This window comes from Chlamydotis macqueenii, chromosome 2, assembly GCF_036417535.1.
Source record: "Chlamydotis macqueenii isolate bChlMac1 chromosome 2, bChlMac1.mat, whole genome shotgun sequence".
NCBI lineage: Eukaryota > Metazoa > Chordata > Aves > Otidiformes > Otididae > Chlamydotis > Chlamydotis macqueenii.
In genome coordinates, this window is record NC_141557.1 from 128,196,762 (window position 1) to 128,224,000 (window position 27,239).

At 39.9% G+C, this 27,239-nt stretch overlaps 1 protein-coding gene across 2 annotated transcripts in view; it reads left to right on the plus strand.

The window, feature by feature from the left end:
* SULF1 (sulfatase 1) overlaps positions 1-27,239 on the plus strand; it is a 130,761-nt gene that overhangs the window by 48,988 nt on the left and 54,534 nt on the right. For both annotated transcript variants that reach the window (XM_086740924.1, XM_086740923.1), the window contains exons 5-7: positions 12,395-12,453; positions 12,776-13,010; positions 18,570-18,809. In XM_086740924.1, coding sequence (XP_086597050.1) covers positions 12,839-13,010; positions 18,570-18,809 — 412 coding nt within the window. In that variant the 5' untranslated portion in view covers positions 12,395-12,453; positions 12,776-12,838. The remainder of the gene's footprint in view (positions 1-12,394; positions 12,454-12,775; positions 13,011-18,569; positions 18,810-27,239) is intronic.

The following is a 27,239-nucleotide window of genomic DNA, read 5'->3' on the forward strand; positions in this document are numbered from 1 at the left end:
CTAAGAAACTAATAAGCAGCGTGAATGATATTTTCAGGAACAATTGGAACTTGTTGACAGCACTAAAAACTTGAAATTCCATATTTTAAAGCAATAACTGTTTCACATAGTGAGAGAGAGGATGTAGCATTTAAGATGCCTGCATTTAGACTTTAAAATCAGCCATATGGGACGAAGGAGTCCCACTGGAAAAATATTCATTTAACTCCTGATAAATTACTCATTTTTGCTTGTTTATTTTAAAGGACAACATACACAGGAATGCATTCATGGCAGATGAATTAGCTCCTATGTTATGAGTGTGCAGTGTGGTTAGTGTGAAACATTTACACCACCTAGCTCATCAGAAACCAGTCAGATCATTTGTTTCATTCAAGCTGTGCTCTTTATATTTACATGGGGCTTGGGACAGAGGAGATTTCAAATCTCTCTTTTCTCATATATAAAGTTGCACTTCTTTTCCAAATCCTGACTACTTAAATCACTCTGTTTCATTAGCATTTAAAAAAAAAAAAAAAAAAAACACAAAATAAAACAAAACAAAACAAAATGATGTCTCAATCAGTTTAAATTTCTGCTGAAGCAATGACCAGTGAAATAATTTGGTCTCTTCTCCCAAGTAATGAGTGACAGGACGAGAGGAAATGGCCTTAAGTTGAGCTAGGGGAGGTTTAGATTGGATATTAGAAAAAATTTCTTCACCAAAAAGATTGTCAAGCGTTGGAACAGGCTGCCCAGGGAAGTGGTGGAGTCACCATCCTTGGACATATTTAAAAGATGTGTAGATGTGGAGCTCAGGGACATGGTTTAGTGGTGGACTTTGCAGTGCTGGGTTAATGATTGGATCTGATGATCTTAAAGGTCTTTTCCAACCTAAACAGTTCTATGATTGTATGATTGGAAGACTTCTTCCCAGTTCAAAGGAGTTTGGTCAGTCTGCAACTGTAACAAAACTAGCTTTTTAAATGGCACTATTCATTTCTGGTCCTGAGAATAAAACAAAAAGTTCAGACATAATCAGAAATAGAAAAATCATGGTTTCATGTTTTTCAATTTAATTGTTTCAAAATCTTCACTGATTCATTCACTTTACAAGTGAAACACTCTGCAAAATTTTTGTTTCACTTAGTTCAGCTCACTTCTCCATCTTTAAACAATAGCAATACCTCTTTAAACAAATATTACAATGTGTTTGACTCAGTACTTGTTAGCACCTAACAGTTCCGGGTCCCGAATATGGGAAAGATGTCAATAAACTGGAGTGATTTCAGCAGGGGGCCATCAAGATGGTTGGGGCTGGAACTCTTGCCCTGTGTGAAGAGGCTGTGGGAGCTGAGTTATTCAGTGTGGAGCAGAGACAGCTTCAATCTAACAGCAGCCTCCTAGCGCTTACAGCAAGGTTCACTGAGAAGACGGAGCCCCATTCCATGCATGGCAGGAGGACAAGAGACAATGGACATAAATTGAAACAAAAGAGGTTCAGACTGGACATAACAAAAAACAGATTTCACCCTCAGGACAGTCAAGTGGTTGAACAGGGCCCCGGAGCATTTGGGCAGTGTCCATCCTTGGGGCTTTTCAAAGCTTGACTTGGTAAAGCTCTGAGCAGCCTGGTCTGACCTCACAGCTGAGCCTGTTAAGGACAAAGAAGTAGATTCTCTATATGTTGGTCTAAGCATTCCTGAATTGGGTCATTGATGCAGTTTATGAGACACCTTTCATATAAGAACATCTCATCTACATTTAGAAAAAAAACATCCAGTAAAGCAAGCATTGATCGTTTCCCCACAATAATCACTGTAAACTGGGATGCCTCCCAAATTCCTTCCTACATAAAATGAAGAAAAGCACTGCAGTTCGGTCTTTTGCGTCTCTATCTCCTCTCTGTTATCTGAGAGTGCTTTCTGATACATCCTGGTCTATCTAATGATTACCGATTTCCACTCCTGTCTTCCAGGAATGTGCTATGTCAGGCACCTTAATACACTCTTGGCTCATGAGCAGGCTTACAATTAACTATCTATAAAGACACAAGGTATATATCATTTATAAGGATTATATAAAATCATATCTCTTCATTGCTAAAAAATGAACTTTGCTTAATAACAAGTGAACTGGAAATAAAAATATGTGTGCTTGAATGTATTCAGCCTCATCTTACATGTTTTAAAACTGCTCTCTCGTCTACAGAAGTCAGGACTATGAAATTGAAATACCTGTATGTGCGCTTTAAAGATGAAGAAAGTCTTTCCACAGGCATTTTCACTTGGAAAATGAAGGCACATTTTTTATATGTGCTACCCTTTCAAAATGTTTTCTGAGATATTCACAGAATAATTTCAACAAGTCATTCTTGAGTCTCTTAGATCTCAGACTGAATATTATTTTCAAACACCTCTTTGAAAACAGATTTACAGAACTTGGGCTGAGACAACTGGTATTCCTTGGACAGATAAACTGTATATGGTATATTTTGTCCCTGAACAGGGAAATATGACTCTAATTTCAGGCTTTTTTTTTATAGGAATGCTGATTTTCAGATGAAATTCAGTGTCCAGATGCTTTGTACATTTTTGCCTTTCCTCATGTGCCAGTGACAGCTTATTTTGAAATATTCAGCAAAGATCTTAAAGCATCCTTGCACTAGGGATTTCTTGAAGAGCCTGCAGGAGGTTGTTTTAAGGAGGTGAGGAGTCCTGTTGAATCCAGCAGACATATTTATTTTGCACAGCAGAACACATGTATCAGGGTCTAAGTAAGGACTTGGACACCTGATTTGGCAGCGTGTTCGTTTTGTTTAGTGAGGGGGGGCTATAGTGGCGGCTTCTGTAAGAAGCTGCTAGGTTTCCCCTTTGTCCAGTGGACATAACCGGGCCTAGGGCAGCCTCACTGCTGGCCAGGGCCAAGCCAATTGGTGACAGAATGTTCCCTGATAATGCCTCTGTGATAAAATATTTAAGAAGGGGAAAAATAATTAAAAGAAGTAAGATGTGAAGCAGCTGACTTGAAGCAGAGAGGGGGAGGTGCGAGCCTTGTAGGCCTTGCAGGCCTCACCCTCTGGCCTCCCACTGGGCGGCCAACTGGGCCTGACTCGGCCCAGCCCAGCTGCAAGAAGTGGAGAGGAGAGGAAATGTGAAGAGAAGCTGAGATGCGTCTGCCAGAGCTGCTGGTGAAGAATTTCTTGAGAGGAATGGCTGCAGATGCCAAGGTCAGTGAAGAAGGAGTAGGAGGAGTAATGCTACTCCTCCCAGAGATTCCCCTGCAGCCCATGGTGCAGCCGATGGTGAGGCTGGCTGTCCCCCTGCAGCCCATGGAGGACCCCATGCCAGGGCAGGCAGATGATGCCTGAAGGAGGCTGTGGCCCATGGAGGGCCTGCGCTAGGGCAGCCAGTTCCTGAGGGACTGAGGACTGCACCCCATGAAAAAAATGACCCATGCCAGAACAGTTCATGAAGGATTGTAGCCTGTGGGAGGGACCCCCATGCTGGAGCAGGGGAGGCATGTGAGGAGTTCTTCCTCCAAGGAGGAAGGAGTGATAAGTAACATGTGATGAACTGACCATAACCCCCATTCCCTGTTCCCCTGTGTGCTGCTTGGGGCGGGGGAAAGACGTAGAGGTAATTGAAATTAAGTTAAGCCTGGGAAGAGGGAGGGATGGGGGGAAGTTATTTTGTTATCTTCCACATTATCCTGCTTTGGTTTTAATAATAAAGAAATAGTTTTCACCGGGTCGAGTCTGTTTTGCCCATAACAGTAGCTTTAAGGATCTCTCCCTATCCTTATCTCAAACCTTGAGCCTTTTTTTGTTATATTATCTCTCCCTATTCCCTTGGAGAGTGGGGGAATGAGTGAGAGAGTGCGTAGCTTTGTCCCAAGGGGGGCTAAACTATGACGGGCAGTAAACTCCATCAGTCATATTCCTTGCTTATATTTGCTGCCATTTCTGTGCAAAATTTTTTTTTCACCTGGTAAGACATGGCTTCTATAACACTCCTGGCACAGGACTGAGGCCACATGGAGATGACTTTCTGAGTTTCCCAGCGGTGAGTCAGTTGCAATTGACCCTGGGAATCCCCTCAAAGCATACACAGGTGTGTGCTTGAGTGGGGACTGTAAGGCAGTGAGGTGACGGCAGGCGAGGGAACTAGAAGGATTATTCTGATAGCAGACACAAGTCCCCTGTGTTCCTTGGCTGGGGCTGTACCTTGTACCCCCCAGGTTGTGGAGCTTGGGGAACACTGAGGGCCTCCTGATTACAAAGGCAATTAAAAGTAGGATCGATAGCAGGGGTGATGAGCTTCTCAGCAGTGCCTCGAGTCAGTGCAACTTCCTTGCTGACTACTCTTTATGGAAAAGGATATGAAGCATCTGGTTTTTGTAACAGATTGTTTTGTTTGGTTTGACTGTCTGTTTACTGTTATTAGTAGGCTGGTTTCTCTGTAGTGCAGATTTGTCAGGGAGGAGCTTATTGGTTGGAGCATTTCTTGGTCTGTGAAGGAGCTTTTACATTTCTATCAGTGAAGGTAAAATTTTTACTGTGTTAGGGCTGGAAAAGTTGCTTGACAAAGAAAAGCAACCTCATAAGAAAGATCTTGCTTAATAAACGGTACTCACACCTGATCCATTAAGTTTCTCTTAGTAGTTCTATTAAATTCAGTTTGAACTTACTGAGAGTAAAACTCATTTGAATATAATGGGGCTACTCAAAAAAAAAAAAACTAGGCTTGGTCTGCAGACCTGGAAGTGAGAGTCAGCAGCTACCATATGCAGTCTGTAGTGGATCTACATGCGTATGAGCATGCTAACTGTGCATGTAAGCACACAAAGTAGTGATGCTATGAATAAGCTCACTTTCTGCGCTCTAACATAGTAGAGTGAGTTTTTCAAAAGCACTTATAGGAACTGCCTGAGTCTCCTTGTTAGCCTGGGGATGGCACCTAACTAAATTCCTGTGGTGTTTCTGAGAAGTCCATCCTTCTGCGTTATAGCTAAAAGTACAACTGAGATCCTCTCCTAGGAGTACAGGTGCTCTGTCTGTTTACATACACACACTTGCATAGATGCATACCAATTCCTCATGCTTCAATCCTTACATAGACTCCTCTGGTCCCCATGAGCTCCTGCTGTGCAGTCAGCAAAGAGAGCGGCCAGAGCAGCTTCCACCCAAGATCATCCATCCATGGGGCATGTGCATCCATGACTGCACAAGCTACCCTAACCTGGGCATGTTCTTTGTATTCTTCTGTATATGTAGATCCATACATGTTCTGTACTAAAGGTGCTGTATTCATATTCAAGCTAGTCATGGCCATTTATTTAGGAAAACAAACTGTTTACCAAATAAAAAAAAAAAATCCATCTTTCAAACAGAGTCGCAGATCTTTGAGGGGAAGTAAACATATCTAGTAAGGAAGCTTTTTATGTTGAAAGAGCTCTGTATCTAAAGGAGATATGAAAAGCTATGCTCTTGCACAGTTTCTAAAGCCAATGGACTTAAATGGGAACTTAAAGAAATGTGCAAACTGTGTCACTGTCATTCACCTCTGTGATATGGTCTCCCAACTCAAGACCACTTACTGGACCACTGGACCATCAGTGTATTACTGTACAATATACTTTCACAATGCCCCACACTGCTGAAGTGAGCAGGGATATAGCAAAGATATGCAGTTTTAAAATGGAATTTTAAAATTACCTTAAATTCCTTCATGCACAGTTACTCTTTATATTTGAAAAATACTTGGAGACTTTTAGAAATTGTATTACCTGGTAGCTGGAAAGCCACTTTCTTTAAAGGTAAAAACAATCTGATATCAGAAGCATGTTTGGAGCCTAGTGCACATCTAATTATCTTTCTCGGTCTTAATTATTCAGCAAGTGCTAATAAACTGCACGTATCATGACACTCATGTTTAATAAGCATATAAATTTAATTGATTTTTTTTTCCCTCACTTTGAAGACTAACAGACACAGAATTCAATCACAAGGCAATGGCATTATAACTTCCAATATAACATCAGGTTTTAATAAGCCTCCTGTTTGCTGCACACATGTGCTTAAGACTGCCTGGAAACCAAATCAGTAGAGAAAAGGGATTACTTTAGATTACTTTGAAATGTGCATTGTTTGAAATGGCCTCTGGTGACCAGCTTTCATGAATGGTTGATTTTACTTGTGAGGCACGTCATCTGGCTCAATTATACCGGGGTCTTTTGTATGACAAGTGCACTTCTTGGCTGTGTTGAAATATGAAATTCTAAAACAAAGTAAATCAGATGGTGAGAAATAAATTTAAGGAACTATATATTATTAGAGGTTTGTAACTTAGCAGTAGGCACTCTTCTTACTTAAAAGAAAAGGGAATTTTCTTTTAAAACTTACATAGATTTGAAGTTAATATAAAAATATTGGTTTTAATTTTCTTTAATGTTTTGTTCAACTATATTAACTGCATTAAATCAAAGACATTTTCTTTTTCTCAAAGGCAGATAATTTCTTCTACAGCTATGTATTTTTAAAATGTTATTGGAGTTTGTTGTTTTACTCTGACATAAGAAGTGTTGGGAACTTTTACTTACTAAGAATATCCCTTAACCTGTACAAAGCTATAAAAGTGCTTTAGCAAGTGTGCATTATACTTTCAATACTTTCAAGTCACTGCAGGCTTTTTCCTTTCCTGTCTGTAACTGTTTGCAAAATTACAATGTAAAAATGTAATATAGGGCTGTGATTCTCCCTACCTGCAATTACTTTAAATGATAGTTACTTTAAATTAATCTAGCCTGAGGCATTGATGATACATCATTATAATAGAGAGATTACCTTTGGAAGATGAGCAGATAACTGATTGATAAGTAAAGCGTGTCAGAAATCCAATAGATAATGATTAGATTAAACCCAGATAGGAACTACATTCTTTGTGTTTACTGTAAATCCTATACTTTACAACTAAGATTAAGGGATTAACCTTTAAGAAGAGATGGTAGGTCTTGCTTTTTCCTGACTTCTGCTGTACTGTAAATGTGTTTCCCATGGCTGCAGGCTCGATATTCCCACAGGAAACTGACCTGCAGATTTATGCGGTCATGCCTGGTAGTCTGAGATTGCAGTGTTTGCCTTTTAAATGCAAGATAGAAGTGTAAGATGTGAGAAGAGCATTAACATTACTACACTTAAAACAGTCATCTGTCAACAGCTTTTTCCACTTAAGTGCTTCACTGTATTAGTGAAATTGAGAGTTATTTTTGTTGCAGGGTGTTACGACCCTCTAGTCGTCAAGGCAATGTGATTTAAGGAGAGATTTAAGACTTCTGAACCGTTAGGTTGCTTTGGTGCAGATGAACATGTTGCCTCCCTAACCTTTTATTATGTAATTCCCATCTGTCTGCACAATCTTCATGCAATTACTAATCTCATGAAATTACTTATTCTGTTGCATCTCTAACCGCACACCTGCTATGATTCAGACTATGTGAGATTTTGAGAGGTCCGTCCACCCTTTGACATAAACACCAAAGATTCACAGAAGCTGTATGTCTGTGACTGAGAAAACCCCTTGAACTCCCTTTCACCTTGGAGTTTCTATGTATGCAAAACATCCATGAGTACAGCAGCATTGCTAGGTAGACACATTTCACTTTAAAGCAAAGAACTGAAAATGGTAGGTGTAAACTACTGAATCTGACCTTTGTAGAAGCACTCGTGGATGAAGCTACCTCCAGTTAACACAATGCCAACAAGAGTGATTTCTAGCACTGCAGGCAGACTGACAGGTTTTTGAAATTATGCTGACCAGGTGGCCCACCAATGTGACCGATGTCCAAGGTCATATTGGAAATTACAAAGCACTGTCAATAGCAGAATTCCTACTCTGCTTTTTACGAATAATGATAGTTCTTCTTGTTGTTCTTTGCCTTTCTACTTTTCTTATGAAGAGTCTGATTTTAAGAAAACAGAGAACACTGGGGTCATATTTCTGTAAAAATGTTCATCAAAGCTAAAACTGTCAAGTCAGCAGATCATTGGTAAAGTACACAGGAAGATAGTGCTCCTCTGCTTGGGATGAGGAAGGAAAGCTCATTTTCTTCTGATGATTGATATCTGATGTTTTGTTGTTTGTTTTATCCATTTATTTATCAGAGAAACCTGCAAGAAGAAATTATCCAAGATGATCTTTTGCATAAAGGAAATAAGGCAACTTATCACTTGCAATGACAAAGCCTTATGCTTCTTTTCTGTGGTTTTGATATATTTTTGTGTAAGTTCCTAGCACTTGTCAGCAAATCTCAAACATGTCCTAAGTAGCAAAACATTCCTTTGTGGACTATATCTTAATTATATACAACTATGTCAGGTTTTGGAGCCAGGGGAATCTAAATACAGAGAAATAATCAATAAGATACTGAATAATAATAAGGAACAAAACACTTAACCACAAGATTGCTGCCTCATTAGGAGTTTCTTGGTTTAGTATCCCTGTGGCACCTTACATTCTCAATTCATTGGGCACATTTATTGCTAATATCAGGGGAACAGAAACTGGAATTCCGGTTCTCAAGCTCCACAATCACAGTCCACATTATTACTAGAATTATTATTATTACTGCTGTTTCCTTTATTGGCAAGAGTTGGTCCATTTTTGTTTCTAAGGAAAGACCATTAGAACAGCAGGCCTTAACCAACGACTCTGGATGATCTGCTGTCCTCACTGCTCGTACTCAAAAGGCAACACCAAAAGTGTGGTGCCGAGAAGACAAAATTGTCTGCCCTTTGTTGCTGCTTGGTTGTGAATTACTGATATGGGGCATTGCAGAGCCCATGGTATTGAGGACAGACATATGTCCAGTATCCTTAGTTATTATCCTCCCATTTGTTTTCAGATTTACAAACAAGAAAGTAATCTGTTCATGTAAGCTAGATTCCCACAGGATATGTGGAAGCCACATTTGTAAAATATTAAATATGAAGAAGTCAATACATCTTTAAAGCTTGTAATGGAGTATACTTGTGGATACTCAGTGCCCTGTTTCATTAAAAAAGTGTATGATTCTGGACAGATTTTTATTGGTCAAACATGAAATGGCACTTTAAGTGAACATCATAGAAAATGTGGACATGAGAACAAAGTGGATTTTCAAAGGGAAAATGCTCTTTTTTGAAAACCGACTACCTTCTGTTGTGTTCCAAATTAAGCACTTTCAGCCAATGCACTGAAAAATCTTAAACATTTCTTGGTCAAAATAAATATAAAATCTATGAATAGTTTTAAAAGATACTGTTCTGCCTTTTGCTTTTCATCCTAGTCACTGAAAGATATTCTCTTAAGAGACCTAGAAATAAAGTCCTCCTAGTTTTTATGCCACATTACACGAAGTGGCACTGTAGCCCTTCTGTGCACTGCCCTGCTGATGTAATTCAAGTTTCATGGGTAATTAATTCTCCATGCCAACGAGTCCTTGACCTTTCTGTTATAGTACTAGCAGCATAGAACCAACTAAAGATCCAGGTTTTCAAATTTTATCCCATGAAAGGTGAGTAGAAACTATGAATTTGTGCTCCTCTGGAGGAAAAAAAAAAAAAAAAAAAGAATATGTCCAGATGAGGAAAAATAGTTTCTTTGAATTTTTCTAGTTTTATTTATTTACTGACTACATTTCAGTTGTCATAGGTATGTTCTATGGGAAAAATACCATTTAAATTTAAATTCTATAATGTATACAGAAGTTATAGTCACCACTTGTTTACTTGGCTAGAGAAAAGCATTTTATAGTATCGTCTTGATTTCTGAACACTGCACACTGCAAAAAAAATTTAAGTTTACTTCCCCATGTGAATTTGAAAAGGTCCCTTTTAGAATTTCTCCTATATTTGTCTATTTCTCAAAATAAATTACAGTGTCAGCAGGGGCACTTGTAGACTTTCAGTCAGTATCCAACACAAACATTGCAGCCTTGTCTTCCCTATCAAGCCTGTATTTTGACAGCTTTCTTTACTTCATTTCCTTCTAGAACTGGGAAAGAGGCTGTAAGAGCACAAGTTGCCAGAGATTGCCGTTTAATCAAGATTTGTCGTACCCCAAACTGAAACAGTTGTAAGCAAGAAAAGGTGGCATTACTGCACAAGAGCTTGTGCAAGAACCATTAAATGAAACCTGAATCATTAATTTTATACATGTAGATTGACCCTGATATTTTCCTCTGTCCATCAAGGGGAAAAAATTAGAGTTGGAAAAAAACCCCTTCATGCTCTTTTTCCTAGAAAAGACTTGCTTAACTTGCTAAAGGAAAAGGATTTCTTTAAAAACTAACTAATATACCCCAAATAGCATGAAATGAATAACACTTGTTAACGTTCATTTGGATTAATGTAAATTTTATTAGCATTGAGGTGCAATTGTCAGGAACTTGCAGTTTCGTCCTGTGAGGGACTATTCAAATACGTTGGTGCCAATGTTTGCTTAGTGCAGTCAGGATGACTGCGCTTTCTGGGTCAACATTGTCTGAAAAAGTTTGCTGTACGGTACAACTGAGGTAAGAAACTAAACATTGAGTCTCACTTCATGTAGCCTTTCATGCTTTGTGAGGTGAGTCAAAGTTTTGCTATTTAAAGATCAGACATGTAGAGAAATTGTATTTCTGCTTTTGCATCAAGAGCATGTGGTGTCTGGTGTCTGTCAGAAGAAAGCTGACTTACCCGGTAACCCTGGTCTTCAGGGCTTTTGTCAGCTTTTATGTGACTTAGAACAAATACATGGAAATTGAAGTATTTTTAAAAGACAGTCCAGACTAATTACAGACTTCCAGTCTACTTATCTGAATGTTGTATAATCACCAAAATGGCGTTGAACGTTAAATGCCAATCCCCTGTACTGGCTTTGCAGTGCTCTAATGTTAGTCGGAGGCTGGACTGTTTGTTGATGCAGAGACAATGAAAGACAGGATTTCTCTGCAACAGACACTTGGATTTTCCTTTTAAAGACATTCACACTCTTCTGGTGTAATTACAGCCTGCCAGCGTGAGGAGCATGAAACTGTTTAGCTTGCGAAGCTTAAAATAAAAGGTGTATGTGAAAACAAGAACACGATCCTTTTTCTAGCAGTCCAGCACCAAGTCACATCCCCTCCCTCTCCTATTGCTTCTTCCCCTGAAATTTAGAGCACCTTCCTATTAATGCATTTTTAGGTGAGTGATGAGGCCCTTTTTTATCTTCTGTGTTGTTCTCGTTAAGTTATTTCTGCTTATTAATCTGTTTGTAGTTAATGTTTCATGTCTGAATATGAAGTCTCAGGTGTGGGTGCACAGATCTTCCTGTGAATTGTGCTTCAGTCTAATTATGCAATGTGCACCCCAGTTCCCACACAGAGTTCCCCTTGGGCAGACCTCTTGAATGCTCTTGGGCTTGGGTGGTTTTGTGGAGGTTTTTTATTGACTGATATCACCATACTTTATCCATAGTCCCAAAATAAAAACAGAAGGAATGTATGTGGCAGGTCAATACCCTGGAGGGAGCAGGCATGACTCCACCGTTTCTTTCCCACCCTCTTCCTTTTTGCCCCCAGATATCCCCTCCCTTCCCTTGTGTAACATGATGGTTCTGCAGAGCTTCAGTCAGTAATGCCAAAAATGTTAAAAGTGTAAGTGGCTATCCATTCCTCCCCAGGCCAATCAGTCATTTTCAGTCACAGGTTTAAATCTGCTGCAGCAAAGCCAAGCCTCTGTGCTTGCATCAGGTCTTACAAAAGCAAGGCTGTTTGACTGACAGGCACGGAGAGGGGGTTCTGATAATGTACTGAGCCGAGACTGGAAGCAGAGTATCGAGGACAAGCCTGTGCCAAAGGTACTGTGCATTATGGATGAGGCACTCGGGTCTTTCGTTGATTGATTGAGGGACAGTTACTCTTTCACAATGCTGGGTAAGATCATCTGGACTGTCACTTAATATGAGCTTTCTTGTTAGTGGGAAGATGACTTTTCGTGTAGTGATCCAATGCAGATTGCAAATGACAGCCACACTCTCCCCTCTGCTTTGTAAGGGTTTAGTCGCTCATGCAGGTGAGTTAACCTAAAATAGCTTTATCACTTGCCAGGTGCCATACGCTGGAATAAACTCTTATTCTCAGAATCTCAGGCTGATTATAACTGTTGGAAAAGCACCTGCATTTGATAACATGATATATACGTCCTTTATCTCTAGCAGCCAAGGTGCCATCTAACTGCTGCGTAGGTATAATATTAATTGAAGGAGGGGAGCTGGGGGGAATGCAAATTTTTTCTACTCTTTTCTTTCAGGACAGAGGAAAAAAAAGCTGTAATGAACAGTTCCTGAGACTTTGAAGTACAGCCACAGTACTGAGGTCTTTGACTGACAAGGCTTCTGCTTTTTCCTTCTTACAGGGCTCCTCCTACAGATGTTCTGAACACGTCTGCATCCCAGCAATTTTTACTGCACCCAGGTACTGAATGTAAGGAACAAGCTGCATAAAAAGAAGCGTGGGGTGTAGGAGAAGCAGCACTGTAAGGAGTATACCAGAAGTCATGTCTATACAAAATAGAGGCAGTGGCATGACTTCAAGCAAAAATTATTTGAGAAAGCGTAGTTGCAGAATGACCGAGTTTATTCTTAGAAAATGACAGAATAAAGCTTTTATTCAACAATATGGCTTGTAATCATGTTAAATGGTATGTGTCAGGCTTGACTTCCCTAAATGTCGTCCTTTAACTGTATGACTGGGAGTTTATTTATTGCTTGAACAGAATTTCTTTTCCTCCCTACAGGTCTTGAAAACTAGAGCTCAGGCACTTCTGGATCGGTCTTTTCATTGAAATACTGGAACTACTATGAAGTCTTCTTGGTTTGCACTCATCTTGGCAGTACTTGGGACTGAATTGCTAACAAGTCAGTGTTCCACCATCAAGTCCCCGAGGTTCAGAGGACGTGTGCAGCAGGAGCGAAAAAATATCAGACCAAATATCATCCTTGTACTCACAGATGATCAAGATGTGGAGCTAGGTGAGAAATAATTGTTATTTGCTACTTCATTTCATCACGTGTCTTTCAGTAATTTTTGCCAAGCAGAAAATACTTTAAATTCAGACAAGGTACTGGTTCTGGAACAATATCAGAATGTGGAACAAGTTTGGAAAATGAGTTAACAAATATTATTTAATAGCATTCATTGCATTTAATTACAGACTTTAGGAAAAATACGCTTATCAAAATCTGCCATGGAAGGCTTTAATCACCACGATAAAAGGATTTAATAATACATGCAAGGACATACAGGTAAAAAACTTGCATCAAAAGCCCTTTTTCACTTTGTGACTTTCTGTAGCATTTAAAAATTTGAGCCTTATGAGGTTAACCTTTCCCTCAGTGCTGTATAGATGAGTATCTATATTCTCCACATATTTGTCACATGCATATATGTCATCTGACATGTTTATGCACACGGACAAACTGGTTTGGTTTCAGGACATAAGATTAATACTTCTATGAATTATTAAAGTGTTTAAAATCCATCTGCTTTAAAAATTTACTATACATATAAAAATAAGATAGATTTGATTTCAAAAGTATACTAAATAACTCAGTACAACCTGGACGTACCAGCCAGAAGTGATTTTCACATATTTTTCTTATGGTGGAAAATGTTAAAACACTTGGATGATGTTCCAGGAGGCCTTTGAATGTTTTCCATTAAGTAAGTTAGAAAGATATTAATGGTTGTTATGCATATAACTGATTTTTTGGTTCACTGCCCAAATTGAAAAATCAAGGAGAGAAAGAGGATCATTTCAGGTTACCTCCAAGCAAATATTTTAGTTTCGGGGGTGGAAGGTAAGATCAAAAAGGTGAAAAAATAGCAAATCAAGTTGAAATGAAACCTTGCATTCTTAGTGTTTTTTAATGAAAGACATGTTTTTAATAAGAGTATAGTGAATTTCTAAACAAAATGCCATGTGACATTGAAGAATCAAAATGCTTCATTCCAGAAACCTTATAACAAAATAGTTCATTTGTTCTGAAATCACATACTTTCAGGCAGAAAGTTGTAGACAGAAAGTGATCTAGATCCAAAAGCAATTCTTTAGTTGCTAGCATTTTTGTATTTGTCAAGATGCAAAAATAATTTCCACAGTCCTTCAGGGCTGTAAGAACATAATTAATAAACTGTATTTCGTGACTGAGAGTTAGTGCTTTTATGCAGCAGATCTCCAAGGTCAGACCTTTAGATTTGAGCACATCTTATCTTTTTTTTATTTCTCACTCTTTCGAATGCCTGCTCTGTTTAGCTGTGCCACATAATGAATGGCTGTTCTGGCTCTATATTTGGCCTAAAATGCAGCTGTTACAATAGGAATGCATTTCTTCTTGACAGAGTCATTCTGAAAATTTTGTTAAAAGGGTCAAATCACGTCTTCCATTTTGTCGTCCAAAAGAGTCTACTTTCTCCAGGGCACCAGGGAAGGCAGGTCAGCAGACACATGTCTCTGAAGAACGTTACTGACTTGCTGTCTTCAGTCTTGCGAGATGGTTTGCAAGTGGTGAAAGAGGAGGAAGGATGTGGCAAGCTACTTTGTTCATATTGTGGAGCTCTTCTCTTTGAAAGCTGCTCTGGATGTTCACAGGGCACTCTGGCTCCTATTAGTAAGCAGTTGAGCAATAGCCTGGATGTGTATGCATTCCCACTGCACTGAATAAAGACACAGGTTTCCCCTTTTCATAGATCATTTCTCAGGAAACAGGATTCAGCCCCAAGACTTACTGTACTGCATTATTCACACTTCTGCTAATAAATCATTCTGCTTATTTGAAAAGTAAAGCCATACTGTTTTCCATGTGTGAATTATCCTTTTGCCCTTCAGTGATTCCTGAGAAAAATCTTAAGTTTCTCAAAGGTCAGTGGGAAGTAACACTTTCTGCCACAAACAGAATAAAGCTGAGGCACTGCTCTCCAAAAATCATAAGACTGAAATTCTCTCAATATGGATTATTTGCTATTGTATTCCCAGCACAAACATTTCTAAAAGCTATTCTAAATGAATGCTTGAACATAAAAGCATTTAAGGTGCTTTATAGACTTTAGTCAGGCAGGATTTGTCTCCAGAGCATGTATGAGCATTGAACCCAAATATTTAGCTGCCTGAGTGCAAATGATATACTGGGGAGTTATCCAAAGCAAAATTTGCAAGAAGCAGGGAGCTTGCATTTAGTTAGTGCTCAAAGCATAGGAGTATGCACGTTTTCCTATCGATCTGCATCATCCCCCTGAGTTTTGCTTTCTGAATGCAAAGAAGTTCAGCAGAGCTGCTGTCTCATACAACTTATCAGATAAAACCCACAGATTGCTCCACAACTCCAATTAGTTCCTATCTGTGCTGGGAGGAATGTGGCACAGAGGAAGGATATTACTGATCAGCTGGTAGCTGGCAACTTGAGTGGTATAAAGCAGCCTGGCCCATAGCTCTTGAAGAAATGCAGCAAATACTTGGGCCCAGAAGCTGGAAAAGGACTGGTTAAATTGTGCCCCTGTGCACTTTCTTTCCCCTACCAAGATCAGGAGGGCAGAGAAATAACTACCCAACACTGAGGCAAATGGGCATCTTGCTCAGGCAAAGCACCAGCTCCCAGAACCCAGAACTGCCCAGAACTACTGCTCTTCCAGAGACAACGTACTGCTGCTCTTCAGGGCAGTGGCCCCAGCTCCTGGGGGAGTATTTCCAACTTTTTGCTCACTCTTTAGTCTTTTCCCCTGTCCTCCAGATTTTCTACCACTTCCACTTGCCTGTACGTCAAATCATGACCCCTCCACTCACTCTTATAATCCTCACTATAAGTAATATCTTACACAATGTCAGAAAGGAGTCAAAACTAATGAATACATTGGTAGGTCCAGAGTTGCTAATCCAAAGCCTTTGAGACGTCAGACAAGTGGGAAAACAAAAAAAAAAAAAAAATCCATTTGAGACAATTACTTTTTCCTGTACCCTTGTTTACAACCTAATGCACCACACGGTGAAATCCACATAAACCGCCTGCTGAGTACAGCACTAGGTGAAGAGATCATAGCGTCAGCTGGATTTATCATGTCAGGCATAATGTGCCTGGTTTCCTTTCCTTTCCATCTTTATTAGAACTAAAGCACCAAAAAACATAAGCTGAAAAAATGGAGATATGTGCTGAGATCTGAGAAAGGGAATCCCCTTCCTGGGGCCTTGCATAGAACCCGTATCCATATAAAGACAAGGTGGCTGTAGTCATCTCTTTGTAGATATGTCCACCTGTGACACACCTGGATGAAAATCCATAGCATCTTTAAGACTTGTTATGAAATCTTGGTTACCAAACATATTTCTTGATATATGAGAATAAACTGAGAGGTGACACTGAATTTCTTGCCTGACAAAACTTGCTAATTTCTGTGCCCAAAGTGGATGCTCCGTTATCTGGTTCCGCTCAGTCGGTCATATAGAGTGCAAGTGTCCTACTGTCAGACAGCGCCTGAGTACATGTGCCCTGAAGACTGTGGGCCAGATGGTAAAGAGCATAAGCTGTGAGGAGAGCTACAGGCAGCAGAGGATCGTAATTCATATCAGCAAGTTTTGTCTCCTGCTTATTTTTTGTTTTCCAAATGACGAAGTCTCACCTGCTTTGAAGTGCCTATTCCAGAATTTCCAGAGGGGCTAAATCTATTATCAGTGTCAGTAAGTGCATACCTGGAGGAAAAACTTACTCATAAACAGCAGGTTTGCAAGAGCAGAGGGCTGACCAAGCAGAGGAATGAGGAAGCGCTCTAGCAGCTGCTCATTTATAATGCATAGAGGCATGAAAGCGCCCATCAGCTCTGCTGCTGTTACCGCGCATTAGTGTACCTGAACAGTGTACTTTCCATCTGAGGACCTGGAAGCACTTTACAGCTGAGCTCTCAGTAATAAACTGTGACATTTCAAAAATGGGAGACCTATGGCAAAAACAAAACAAAACAAAAACTAAAAAGAAAAAGCCAGCCTGGGGTGCAAGGTGTAGAGTGAGGATGATCTCTCACTTGACTTTTACTCAACAGCTCAGTGAAATGCTCCCACTCATACAAATGGAGACTTTTTGTGTTCAGGGACCTCTCAGTTACTCTCCTACTTCTCTGTATCTCTAAACACATGGGGTTTGTCTGTACTGAGCTCAGGAAAGCACGAATGCGAATGCTCTGCATTTAGAAAAGAAGGGCTGTGAAAGAGGAAGATTCCAAAATTATGGTGAATTATATGCAGGGTATTAAATGTATCCTTTAAGACAGAGACATTGGCACTGCACCAGGCAATGCTGAAGAGCTAACTTCAGAGACTCCTTAGCCCAAAAGCGAAACAGAGCATGCTTAACTAGTAAGACAATTTGTAAGATTTTACTGCTTACACCTGAAGTTGGCAGTTTTGTGGTTTTACAACCATGTCTTCCATTGTTTTAAAGCCTTCTTTTATATTTTATTTTCAAGTGACTCAAACAAAACCACTAAGAAAAACTCTTACCATATCACGGGAATTGATGAATCTAAATTTAAACCTGTTGCTGTCTGCTGTGCAAAAGTAATTGTAAAACCAAAGGAAAAAAAAAAAGTATAATTCCAGAAGCCTTTTTTTTACCACAAAAATTGTGCAAGTATTACAATTCACAAACTTGTTTCCTGGACACACACTAGTATCCATGGTTCACCCTCACCCTTCAGTCTCTGCTCTGTTGGATAACAGAAAGAGCAAAATTTGACAGCTGTCAGCAAGTACTGACAGACTCTATCAGGAGCTACTCAGCCTTTCTGCAATCAGAAATCTGCAAGCCCTGCCTGTCTCACCTTGTTGTTCATGAATGTGTTTTGAAGGATGTAAAAAATGTCTTTATTCTTTAAACTGGATCAGTGCAGTTTCTTGAGAAAGGTGCTAAATTTTGCCAATATTTTTTGCATACAGATTCATCCCCAAATGCTGATTTTGACCACAGTGTTTTATTATTGGAGCCAGACATGCTGATTCTGTGTCCAGAGAACCTTTCATGTAGAAGAATTTTTACCAAATTCTCTCTCTCCTCCCCTCATCTCTTACTCCTTCCCTTACTTCCTCATGCTCTCTCTTTCTTCCTCTCTGTCTGATTATTTGATAAAATAGAAAAGAATTGTAACAGATTAATTGGTAATCTCAGCATTTTAAATATTTTACTAGCACATTGACTAATGATGCACTGTAACATACTGTTTTCCTATAGCTACGTTTGAAGAACTATTGACCTATAAATTTGATACAGCTTTGAAGCTTTAATATTGTATTTCTAGATTAGTTTGTACTTTAACTTTGTTTTGAAGCCTGAGAAGAAAGAACTCAGTGTTTCTGGAATCCTGAAAAATATTTTTTATTATACAATATAGATCTTATCCTTCCTCCTAAAATTACTTACACTATGGAGTAGTACAGACTGATGTCCAAAGGCAAGCTAATCACTGATACTCTACTTTTAATGGCATAATAACAGCCAATATGTTCTAACTAATTTTTGCAGCACAGTGATAATCGGTACCTCTTACTGCAGGGTCCTTGCAAGTGATGAATAAGACCAGACGGATTATGGAGAATGGAGGGGCTTCTTTTATCAACGCATTTGTAACCACACCAATGTGCTGCCCATCGCGTTCCTCTATGCTGACTGGGAAGTATGTGCACAACCACAACATATACACCAACAATGAAAACTGCTCTTCTCCCTCATGGCAGGCTACTCACGAGCCTCGTACCTTCGCCGTGTATCTCAATAACACTGGGTATAGAACAGGTAAGAGACAAATCAACAGTAGTTCTTTCTTTAAAGTGAAGATGACAGATATTCAGCAATGGGTCTTGAATCGCTGCCTGAAATGAAGTGACTGTTGTCCCACACTGAGTTTACAGAGCAGAGATTTAGTGTTATGGAGAGAAAGGACAGTACTGCCTGCTGGTCCAGATCTGCAGCTAACAGCCATGCAAAGAAACTCACTTGTAGTTGAGCAGCATATTTTCACGTTTGGATGCCCCAGGTGGGAAATAAGCTACACCTACTGGGAAAGAGGTGCATTTTAGTGGCATTGTGGGTCTGAACTGGCAGTTCTAGCCATGATTATGGTCAGTATTATGGCCTGCTTGTGGACAGCTGCTAACAGTTACAGGAGAAGATGTTAGGGCCAGGCTGGGGACTGGTGCCAAAGACCTCACAGGAGCAAAGTGCCTGTCATGGGAGTGAAACAAGGTGAATAGTATAATTTAAACTTTGCCATGGGGTGATATTTCATTTGCATTTTCTGAAAAGGAATAGAAACATGCCTTTAAGAAGAATTGTTCTGCTGTGCACCAGTAAGATTTGATAGTTTTCTTGTAAATTCCTGGTGGTTTTCCGTAGTCAGGAGATCCCTTTCCTGTCTACAAAGAACTCTTCTCATTCCTCTCGTCTATGCTTCAACTTGATGTAAAACCTGATTCATTTCTGCATCACCTATTCCCTAAGATTCAGTCTGTAGACACGTTAGGCTCCAGTCTGACTTCCCCTTCGCAAGGTACAGGAGTTGTGCGAGGTCATCAGGGTGCAATTTGTCCAGAAGCGTCATTCAGCTACAAAGACTCCCCTTTACAGGACCAAGGAGGCACAGATCTTGGTGCCAACTGCGTTCCTTACAATGTAACTAGCAGCAAAGAAATTTCTCTATCAGGGGCTTAGGCACAAGAATGAATCGCTTTCAAAACATATAGCAGGCGAATGTCTCCATGCTGTCTGCTTGTCCTAATTCTTTTAATGCTGCTATATCCAATGCCTCAAATGTAGCTGCCTGTTTGCTATCTTTTCTTTACCACACAGACAACTCATTCTTTTTTTCTTCTCTCTCTGCATCTGTAGTTCTGGAGAGCTTCTGCATCCTGTGTAAAAAGCAAAACCAGACAAATATTTAACTGCTTTGGACCTGGTGTTGGCTCTGACACATGCACTGAATAGTACTTCAGTCTCTATTAAGCTAGCTTCAGTGAAGTTGCCATCCAAGTGCAGCACTGCTAAACCTGAGTAAGGGTCAGCTTCAAGGCTCTGGGGGAGAAAAGGAGGAAAGAGACAATTGGCAATTGCTGCTAGAAAATGCACTGAATTCACCCTAAAATATAAGCTTTGTCTCATGGCTTATGTCTCAGAAATCCTTTTTGCTTGATCTATGGCTGCTTCATGTGGAACCTGGCTTTCCTGTTCTTAAAAAAAAAAAATAGTATCTTAGTGAGTTGTAATCTAATACATGCACAGCTAAGTGCCTCATGCATAAACCAAATAGCTCTGTCGCTAGCCCTCTCTGCCTTTCTGGGGGTAAACAGCCTACTTTGGGTGTATCTTTTGCATTACGTTGTATTATGAATGCATGTGGAGATGTCTACTAAATGCAGACTTGGTCCTATTAAATGGAAAGGAAAAAGGGTCAAAAGAAAAGGAAAAGGAAAAAAATCCCTTTCCAAAGACAGGCAGAGAGAAGAGAACATCAGTCCTAAAACTGTCAAGGTAGGTGAGTTTTAACAAGGGACAGAAAAGAGAAAAAGGAAATGGAAACAAATGGAAATACTTGTGTGAAACTCTGATTCTGACCAAGGTACGTTGTTTGACCTTGTAATAATATAACCCCAAAGAATTCTCCATTTACTCCTTGTAAGATGACCTTACCTTCTAATTATTCTACAATTAGTTTTTGAAGTGGCATCTTAATTAACAGCAAGTCTTATAATACATCTTTCAAAGATAGTGTTGCCTCATTAAAAAGTCATCAGAAGTCCACTAACAAACTAATAATCTACACTTCACAGCTAGAAAGTTTAGTAAAATTGTAATGAATCAGACATACCTGGGAGTCAAGAATAATTGGGAGCGAAAAAGAGGGAACTGGGGAGAGAGAGAGGCTGCACGCCACATAGGCTAGCTGTGACTCTGCTGGTATTGTACATGCTATAGGTATTTACCTTATGCGTTTCTACGTGTTTTGAGAGGAAATCAGTATCCTACTCAATGGGAAACTGAGGCAGAGAAAGAGAAGTAAGTGTCCCAAGGCCACTCGCAGTTTGGTGACAGTCCTGGTAGTGCACTGGTCCAGAGAGCTGCAGTCCAGGACTGCTTATGAGGGGAGTCCTACTGAAGCCACGAGGACTCCACACAAGCACAACAGACCATATAAAGAGAGATCTGAAATGTGCTCTAGTAAACTGCGGTCATAATTAGATCCCACTGGAAAAACCTGGCAAAGAACAGAATGGTTTTTTCTTTCCTTTTTCTATTTCACGGTTCTACTCCTATCCTACTTTGATGTGACCTAATGGAGATGCTGCATTTCATGGAAATATCTCCTTCTGAAGATTATATATCAGTGCTAAATCATAGGCAGGAACTGTGCCGGGTGCTAGCAGGGCAGACAATATCCAGAAACAACACTGCCGAAGCAAAATCACTTTTGCTTCTAATTATCACTTAAAAAAAAAAAAAAAAACAATTAAGGATGTTTCCGTGTTTATGGTTTCCCTTACCAGCTGTATGCTAATACAGCAATGAGTCAACTGCACAGCTTCCTGATTGTTGAAAATCCACAAAATTGGTAATACTAAACTAGAATTTGTAGGAAATAGCAGGGAAGACACAGTAAATTAGTAGAAAGAGAAACCAAGGCAACTCAGGAGAGCTTCAGAGAGATGAGACATTAGTTTTGATTACATAGACTCCAGCTGCTCATACTGGGGAGCAAAAAGGGTCACTCTGTAATCACTTTCAAATTTTGTGGAAATTGTGAGAAAAGCTTGAGAAGTCTTCATTCATCTCACAGTTCTTAATGTCAGTAGACATTCCTTCAGCTATTTAGATTTAGAAATTTTATTTGTAAGATTATTAGATGCAGGAGATAGAGAATTTGCTTTGCACTTTCCACAGTATTGGCTGGTTATTTGCTGTTCTTTCAGTCCTTCCTGTGGCATTGTTGAAGTCTCTTACTTTCTTTACCCTCTATTGTACAGCATGTAGCCTTGCCTCTCAGATGTACCCCTTGGTGTTGTCAGCTGACACTGCCCTTCACCTACACAGACACGAAGGAAAACTCCAGGACTGTACTACCTCAAATTTGGCTTCCTTCAGTAGGAAAGGAGGATTGTACTACATCTTAAAAATGGACGAGTAGCTGAGCATTATCTTAGTATTTTAGAAGATAAAGCTATGAAAGCAGCACAGCCAATATCCAGGAGACATAAACATAACAATCATTTTATTGTTAAGTAGTGTGTCACACTTTGTATACTGCAGGATTTTACATTTTTATCAGCTGAAGTTTCATCCCTTTGCAAATATAAAAAGCAATTTAAGTTTAAAATTCTCACCCTGATTTAATATGTGTATGTATTGAGAGCCCTCTCTGCTTAGTGTTACTTTGTAGAATTACTACCTTCTAATCCTTGCTCCTCTTAGCCCTTCACAGCCAGTGTAACTGTGCAGGAGAGAACAGGAGTCTGCCCTGGCTCAGCAACTGCTGACAGCCTCACAGCAACATGCCAAACTTGGGACCAGGATCTCCCCTTATGGAATCCAATCTGAAAAAAAAACAGATCACCGAATTAGGCAATTATTTGCTTACATTTTTTAGAATTGTCTTTGGGAACATGTCTTTCCCAACATTTTATTTCTTGCTCAGAAGTATCAACCTATCAGAATAATACTCAGGATTCATGCATGCAGGTGTCCTCATGGCATTCTCAGCTTTCATGGAACAAAAATGGTAACATAGCAAAGTTAAGCAACTCAAATTTTAATTTCTAAATGCTTGCATTTGTAAAACTCAAAACTCAAGAAGTGACTGGACATCAAGATGTCACCATCTGGCATGTTTTGGCATTAGTCACAGACTTCTGTGTAGTGATGAACAGAAATGGTCACTTGGTTGACATCTAGTTAATATGTTCAACGGTACACATCAGCTTCTGATGCGTGTCAGTTGACATCTGTCACTTATGGGTATATTATTGTAGTGACCAAAGAACTAATAAAACCCTGAGATGACAGGAGACTGGAAGCTAAGGAGCATTTAAACTGTGCACCGTTCCCTTCTGACACACAGGGACAAGTTAATCTTTCATAAAGGGAGCAAAAGCTATGCCTCCTGAAGGTGTGGGCAGACAATACGTTTCCTCTGGAGGCAAAGCCAGTGTGTTTCCTGTTCACAGCCTTACAGTACAATTCACTGCCAGAACATGCTATTTTTAATCTGCATCGTTTCAGTGACCTAATTTGTATCCTGCCTTATGCACCCTTTCAAAACAGAGAGGGTAACAGAATATGATACAGGGGTGGGAGTAAGTGAGCAGGGAATTAGTCCTGGTTTTCAGAATATTTCTAAAGTGAAAATAAAGAGAGAGAGAGAAAAAACTCTAAGCTTTCAGGTTCTCTCTTGATCGGTATAAAAGAGGCTGGGTAGTATCAAACATAATTTAACTTGTAAATATTTTAAATAATTAAAAATACACCTCACTTTTCAGAATAAAATTGCACTTTTGGTCAAACTAAGAAATGTATAAGTAGAAGTGAAATATGCTGAATTTACTCAAATAGTCCACAAAAAGTGACATGTAGAAGAGGGAAAAGGCCAAAAAGGATAACATGCAGGATTTTCTAGTTCTATGGTATCATATGAAGTGAAACTTTTTTTGGTTTCTGTCCAGGACCTCATCAAAAAACACAGCATGTCTGCCTACTTATGCTTAAAACAGAATTCTGTGCTATTAAATATTGCACAGAAAACTCTACACTAAAAGATCTATAGCAAGCTTACACATTCAAGTATTTCATTTAGGAAAATCTGTGTAAAATATTGTCTGTCCAACTATTTAATCTCTTTTGTTCATGTGGCCAAATTATAGTCTTTAACTACCTAATTATAAACCACTTTTTGGAGGGTGAAGTTTCCTCAGTTTGAAAAGGTAGACTAGTTCTATCAAGAGGCATGATGGCCGCAACTGGATAAGCAAGGATGGAGGTCTCAGATCACCTCTGCAAAACTCTACTGGTTTCCTCCTGAGTTACTAAGCAGAGTGGGTTTTTTATCACATATATGGGGGCTGGGGGTGGCAGCTATAGGTTTTCAAATGTCTGCCAAAAGGAAGGTACCAGTGAGATTCTGCTCTGAGCCTTGTCCCCCAGCCTGTCTGTCTGTCTCTCCTCAAGTTATTCCCACCCTGCCTCTCCTCCTGGGTCAAGTCAGTCCTTGACAGACACGTCCTGTTCCCACCCTTATCGTTAGCAATCTCCTTTCCCGGCCCGATCAGCAAATCTGCTTCTATCATCCCCCTTGCCTTGTCAGTCAGGTTCTTTCTCCTTTCTGCACTCACAGTCCAGTTTCTTGGTTGACATTTCCAGTTCCAGGCCCCTAAGCCCCTGCTACTTTCCCCCCTCTGTCAGCTCTGTTGCTGGATCTCCTGCTGTTCTCCAAACTGCTTATTCTTATCTGGTCACCTCCTGCCCTCTGCACTTAATCAACTTTCTCCCACCTACTGGCACCGCTCACAGGTGGACAGGGAATAAAGTCTTGAGGTGCTTAGATCTCCAGCACATGAAACTGCAGGGTTTCTTTTTTCAAATATGAGCAAATTTTGGACATATTTTCACCAGGATTATAAAAGGTGCCTCCTTGACAGACTGCCCATCATGTCTTTGACAAAGTTCGTACTCTCAGTGCAGAGCATGGAAGTGCTATCAAATGAAAGCTCACTTAATTTTTTTCAGATGTTAAATGCAATTCCTTTTCCATTACTGCGGTTCTCAAAGATGGCTACTGTTCGGGCTAAGAAGTTTCAAAAAAATCAGCCTGAGGCAGACATCCAGTGTGGAAAATTTCAGTCCAAATATGAGAAAGTATAAGCAACTGAAAACAGGATCTTATAACAAGAAGTGTCAGACAACATCAATATTGGAAAGTGCTACCAGCTTGGCCCATAATACAGGCTTTGTTAAAGATATCACCCAGGCTAACGATTGCCATATCAAGTTATAGGCTAATGCCTTTTGCAACTGGTGAGTTATAAAATCTTTAACACTCCTTTTGGTTACAATGGTAAAGCTGGCAGCAACTGGGAAAGACCCACAAAGCTGGAGAAAAAGTAGAAAACCTGAGGTTTTCTACTGCGGTTAAGTTACAAGACTGGGAACTGCGAAATCTGAATAATATTCTTGGCAATGCCACAGACTTCCTGCGTGACTTAGGTCTAGCTGAAGGTTAACCTCTTGGTGCCTCAGTTTCCTCCCTGCATTTTTGGGACAGTGCTTATTTCATTTCCTAGGCAGTGCTGGCATGCTGACCTGGCTTTCTACACTTTAATGACGTGGTACACTAATCCTCTGAAATTTTTCAACAGAAGGGAAAAATCAGACTTCTCGGGTTTGAATCTATTGCTTGCATAATGGGAAGAAAGCAAGGAGGAATTTACTGGAATAATCCGGAAGTTACAGTTTTGCTGGGCTCTGTCCCCAGAAGCACAGAATCACTGTGTGTCAGCCCTGAAATGTCGTATAAACAGTGCTTCGTAACTCCTGTAAATGGTTTCCTGACTTTGTTAAAGGAAGTGGGCTGTCTACTTAAAGCTCTTGTCTGGGTCACGGTGACTAAACCTTACTGCAGCATGCTTTTTTAAAGGTTTGGGTTTGTTTTAAGTCGGAAATGTTCCCATAAGACTCAACAAATAACAAGGGCGTAGAACATAATATGCATCCTTTGATCCATGGAAGTGCAGAGACGGCTCGCCAGTAGCCCAGTTCACCTGTACGCTAATCCACTAATGCTGACAGGAGTTAGGGGACTGATTCTGTTGTGTAATACTGTAAAGATGAGTCATAAATGCTTGTAGAAAATATTGGGGAAAAAAGTACAGGGAATGATGAGAATTTGAATCATATCCAAACTTCAAACTCCAGAGATCCCCTGGGTCAAATTCTCCTTGTCTTGCGCCCATTGCAGCCCCTTGGATCTCTCAGTCCAGTTCTGGACTCATTAGCTAATTGCTAAAGGGAAAACAAAAACCTGTATTAAGGCATCTATTCATGTTAGATACCAAACATATATATTCTGTAGCCGCCTCCGAGACACATTGATGTCTGTATAACTGTTCATCATGCCATGTGTTGTTGTGTGCATAAACTTAATTGAACATACTCACACAGAATACAATTATTCTGATATACTAAGCTATTCTACATGTGAATAAAAAATAACAATGTGTCCTGGGAACAGTTAGCAAAATTGCCAGAATGCAGATTAAAACTGTCTTATTAAAATGTAAAAATCAGCATTTATCTTTCCTGTTATCCCTGTGGGGGCCATTACATGCAATAATGAAAAGATGTCCCTTGAAATGGCATTACTTTTTAATGAGGCTTTTACCCATTGAATCATAATCTCCGTTTTATTAATTACAAGCAGAAATGGCTTCCTAAACCTTGTAACTGCTGAGTGCAAGTGGCTTCTAAAGCTGAACATTCCCAGTCAGTACCCAGACTCGAGCAATTCAGCAAGTGTCAAGCTATAGCTAAGTTAAAGATATGGATTAATTCTACAAGCCAAGCATGTGAATGTCCAGCAAGGACATTTGCACATCACGCTGTCAGCTCCTGGGCAGTTCCATGACATGTTCCATAGAGCTTTGATTGTTTACAATCCTCTGGTTAGCAAAAAACAACTAGGACACCCTTCATGACTACTTGCTGATTGTTATTTGGCCCCATTGACACTACTGTGCTTTCCTCTTACTCTGGCACATGTCTTCATTCAGAGCATGAAGAGCCAGACACCAACTGTTGGCGCTGGGCTCCAGCTCTGACTCACTTGCTCTGTCCTATACTCAGTGGTATTCAGAAAACCCCATAGTGAAGGGACTGAACTCATGTTTCAGACTTTTCCCTTCATCTGTCTAATTACTCATATCTTCCTGAGCTTTTGACCAACAAACCACTCTTGGTTAAAGCAATTTGGCAGATGTGATCCATTGTCACAGCTACCGCTGCTTCTACTAGTATTTAGGGCTTTGCTGTACATTTGACACAGGAACTGCTTTATTCTACAGCAGTGGGAAACATCTATTTCTGCAAACTATCACTCAAGGAGCTGCTTAAAACTTGACAGTCTGAGATTATTTTTATGATAAAATACTAAATCATTGCCAACACAAAGGTGAATGGTTCAGGCTGTCA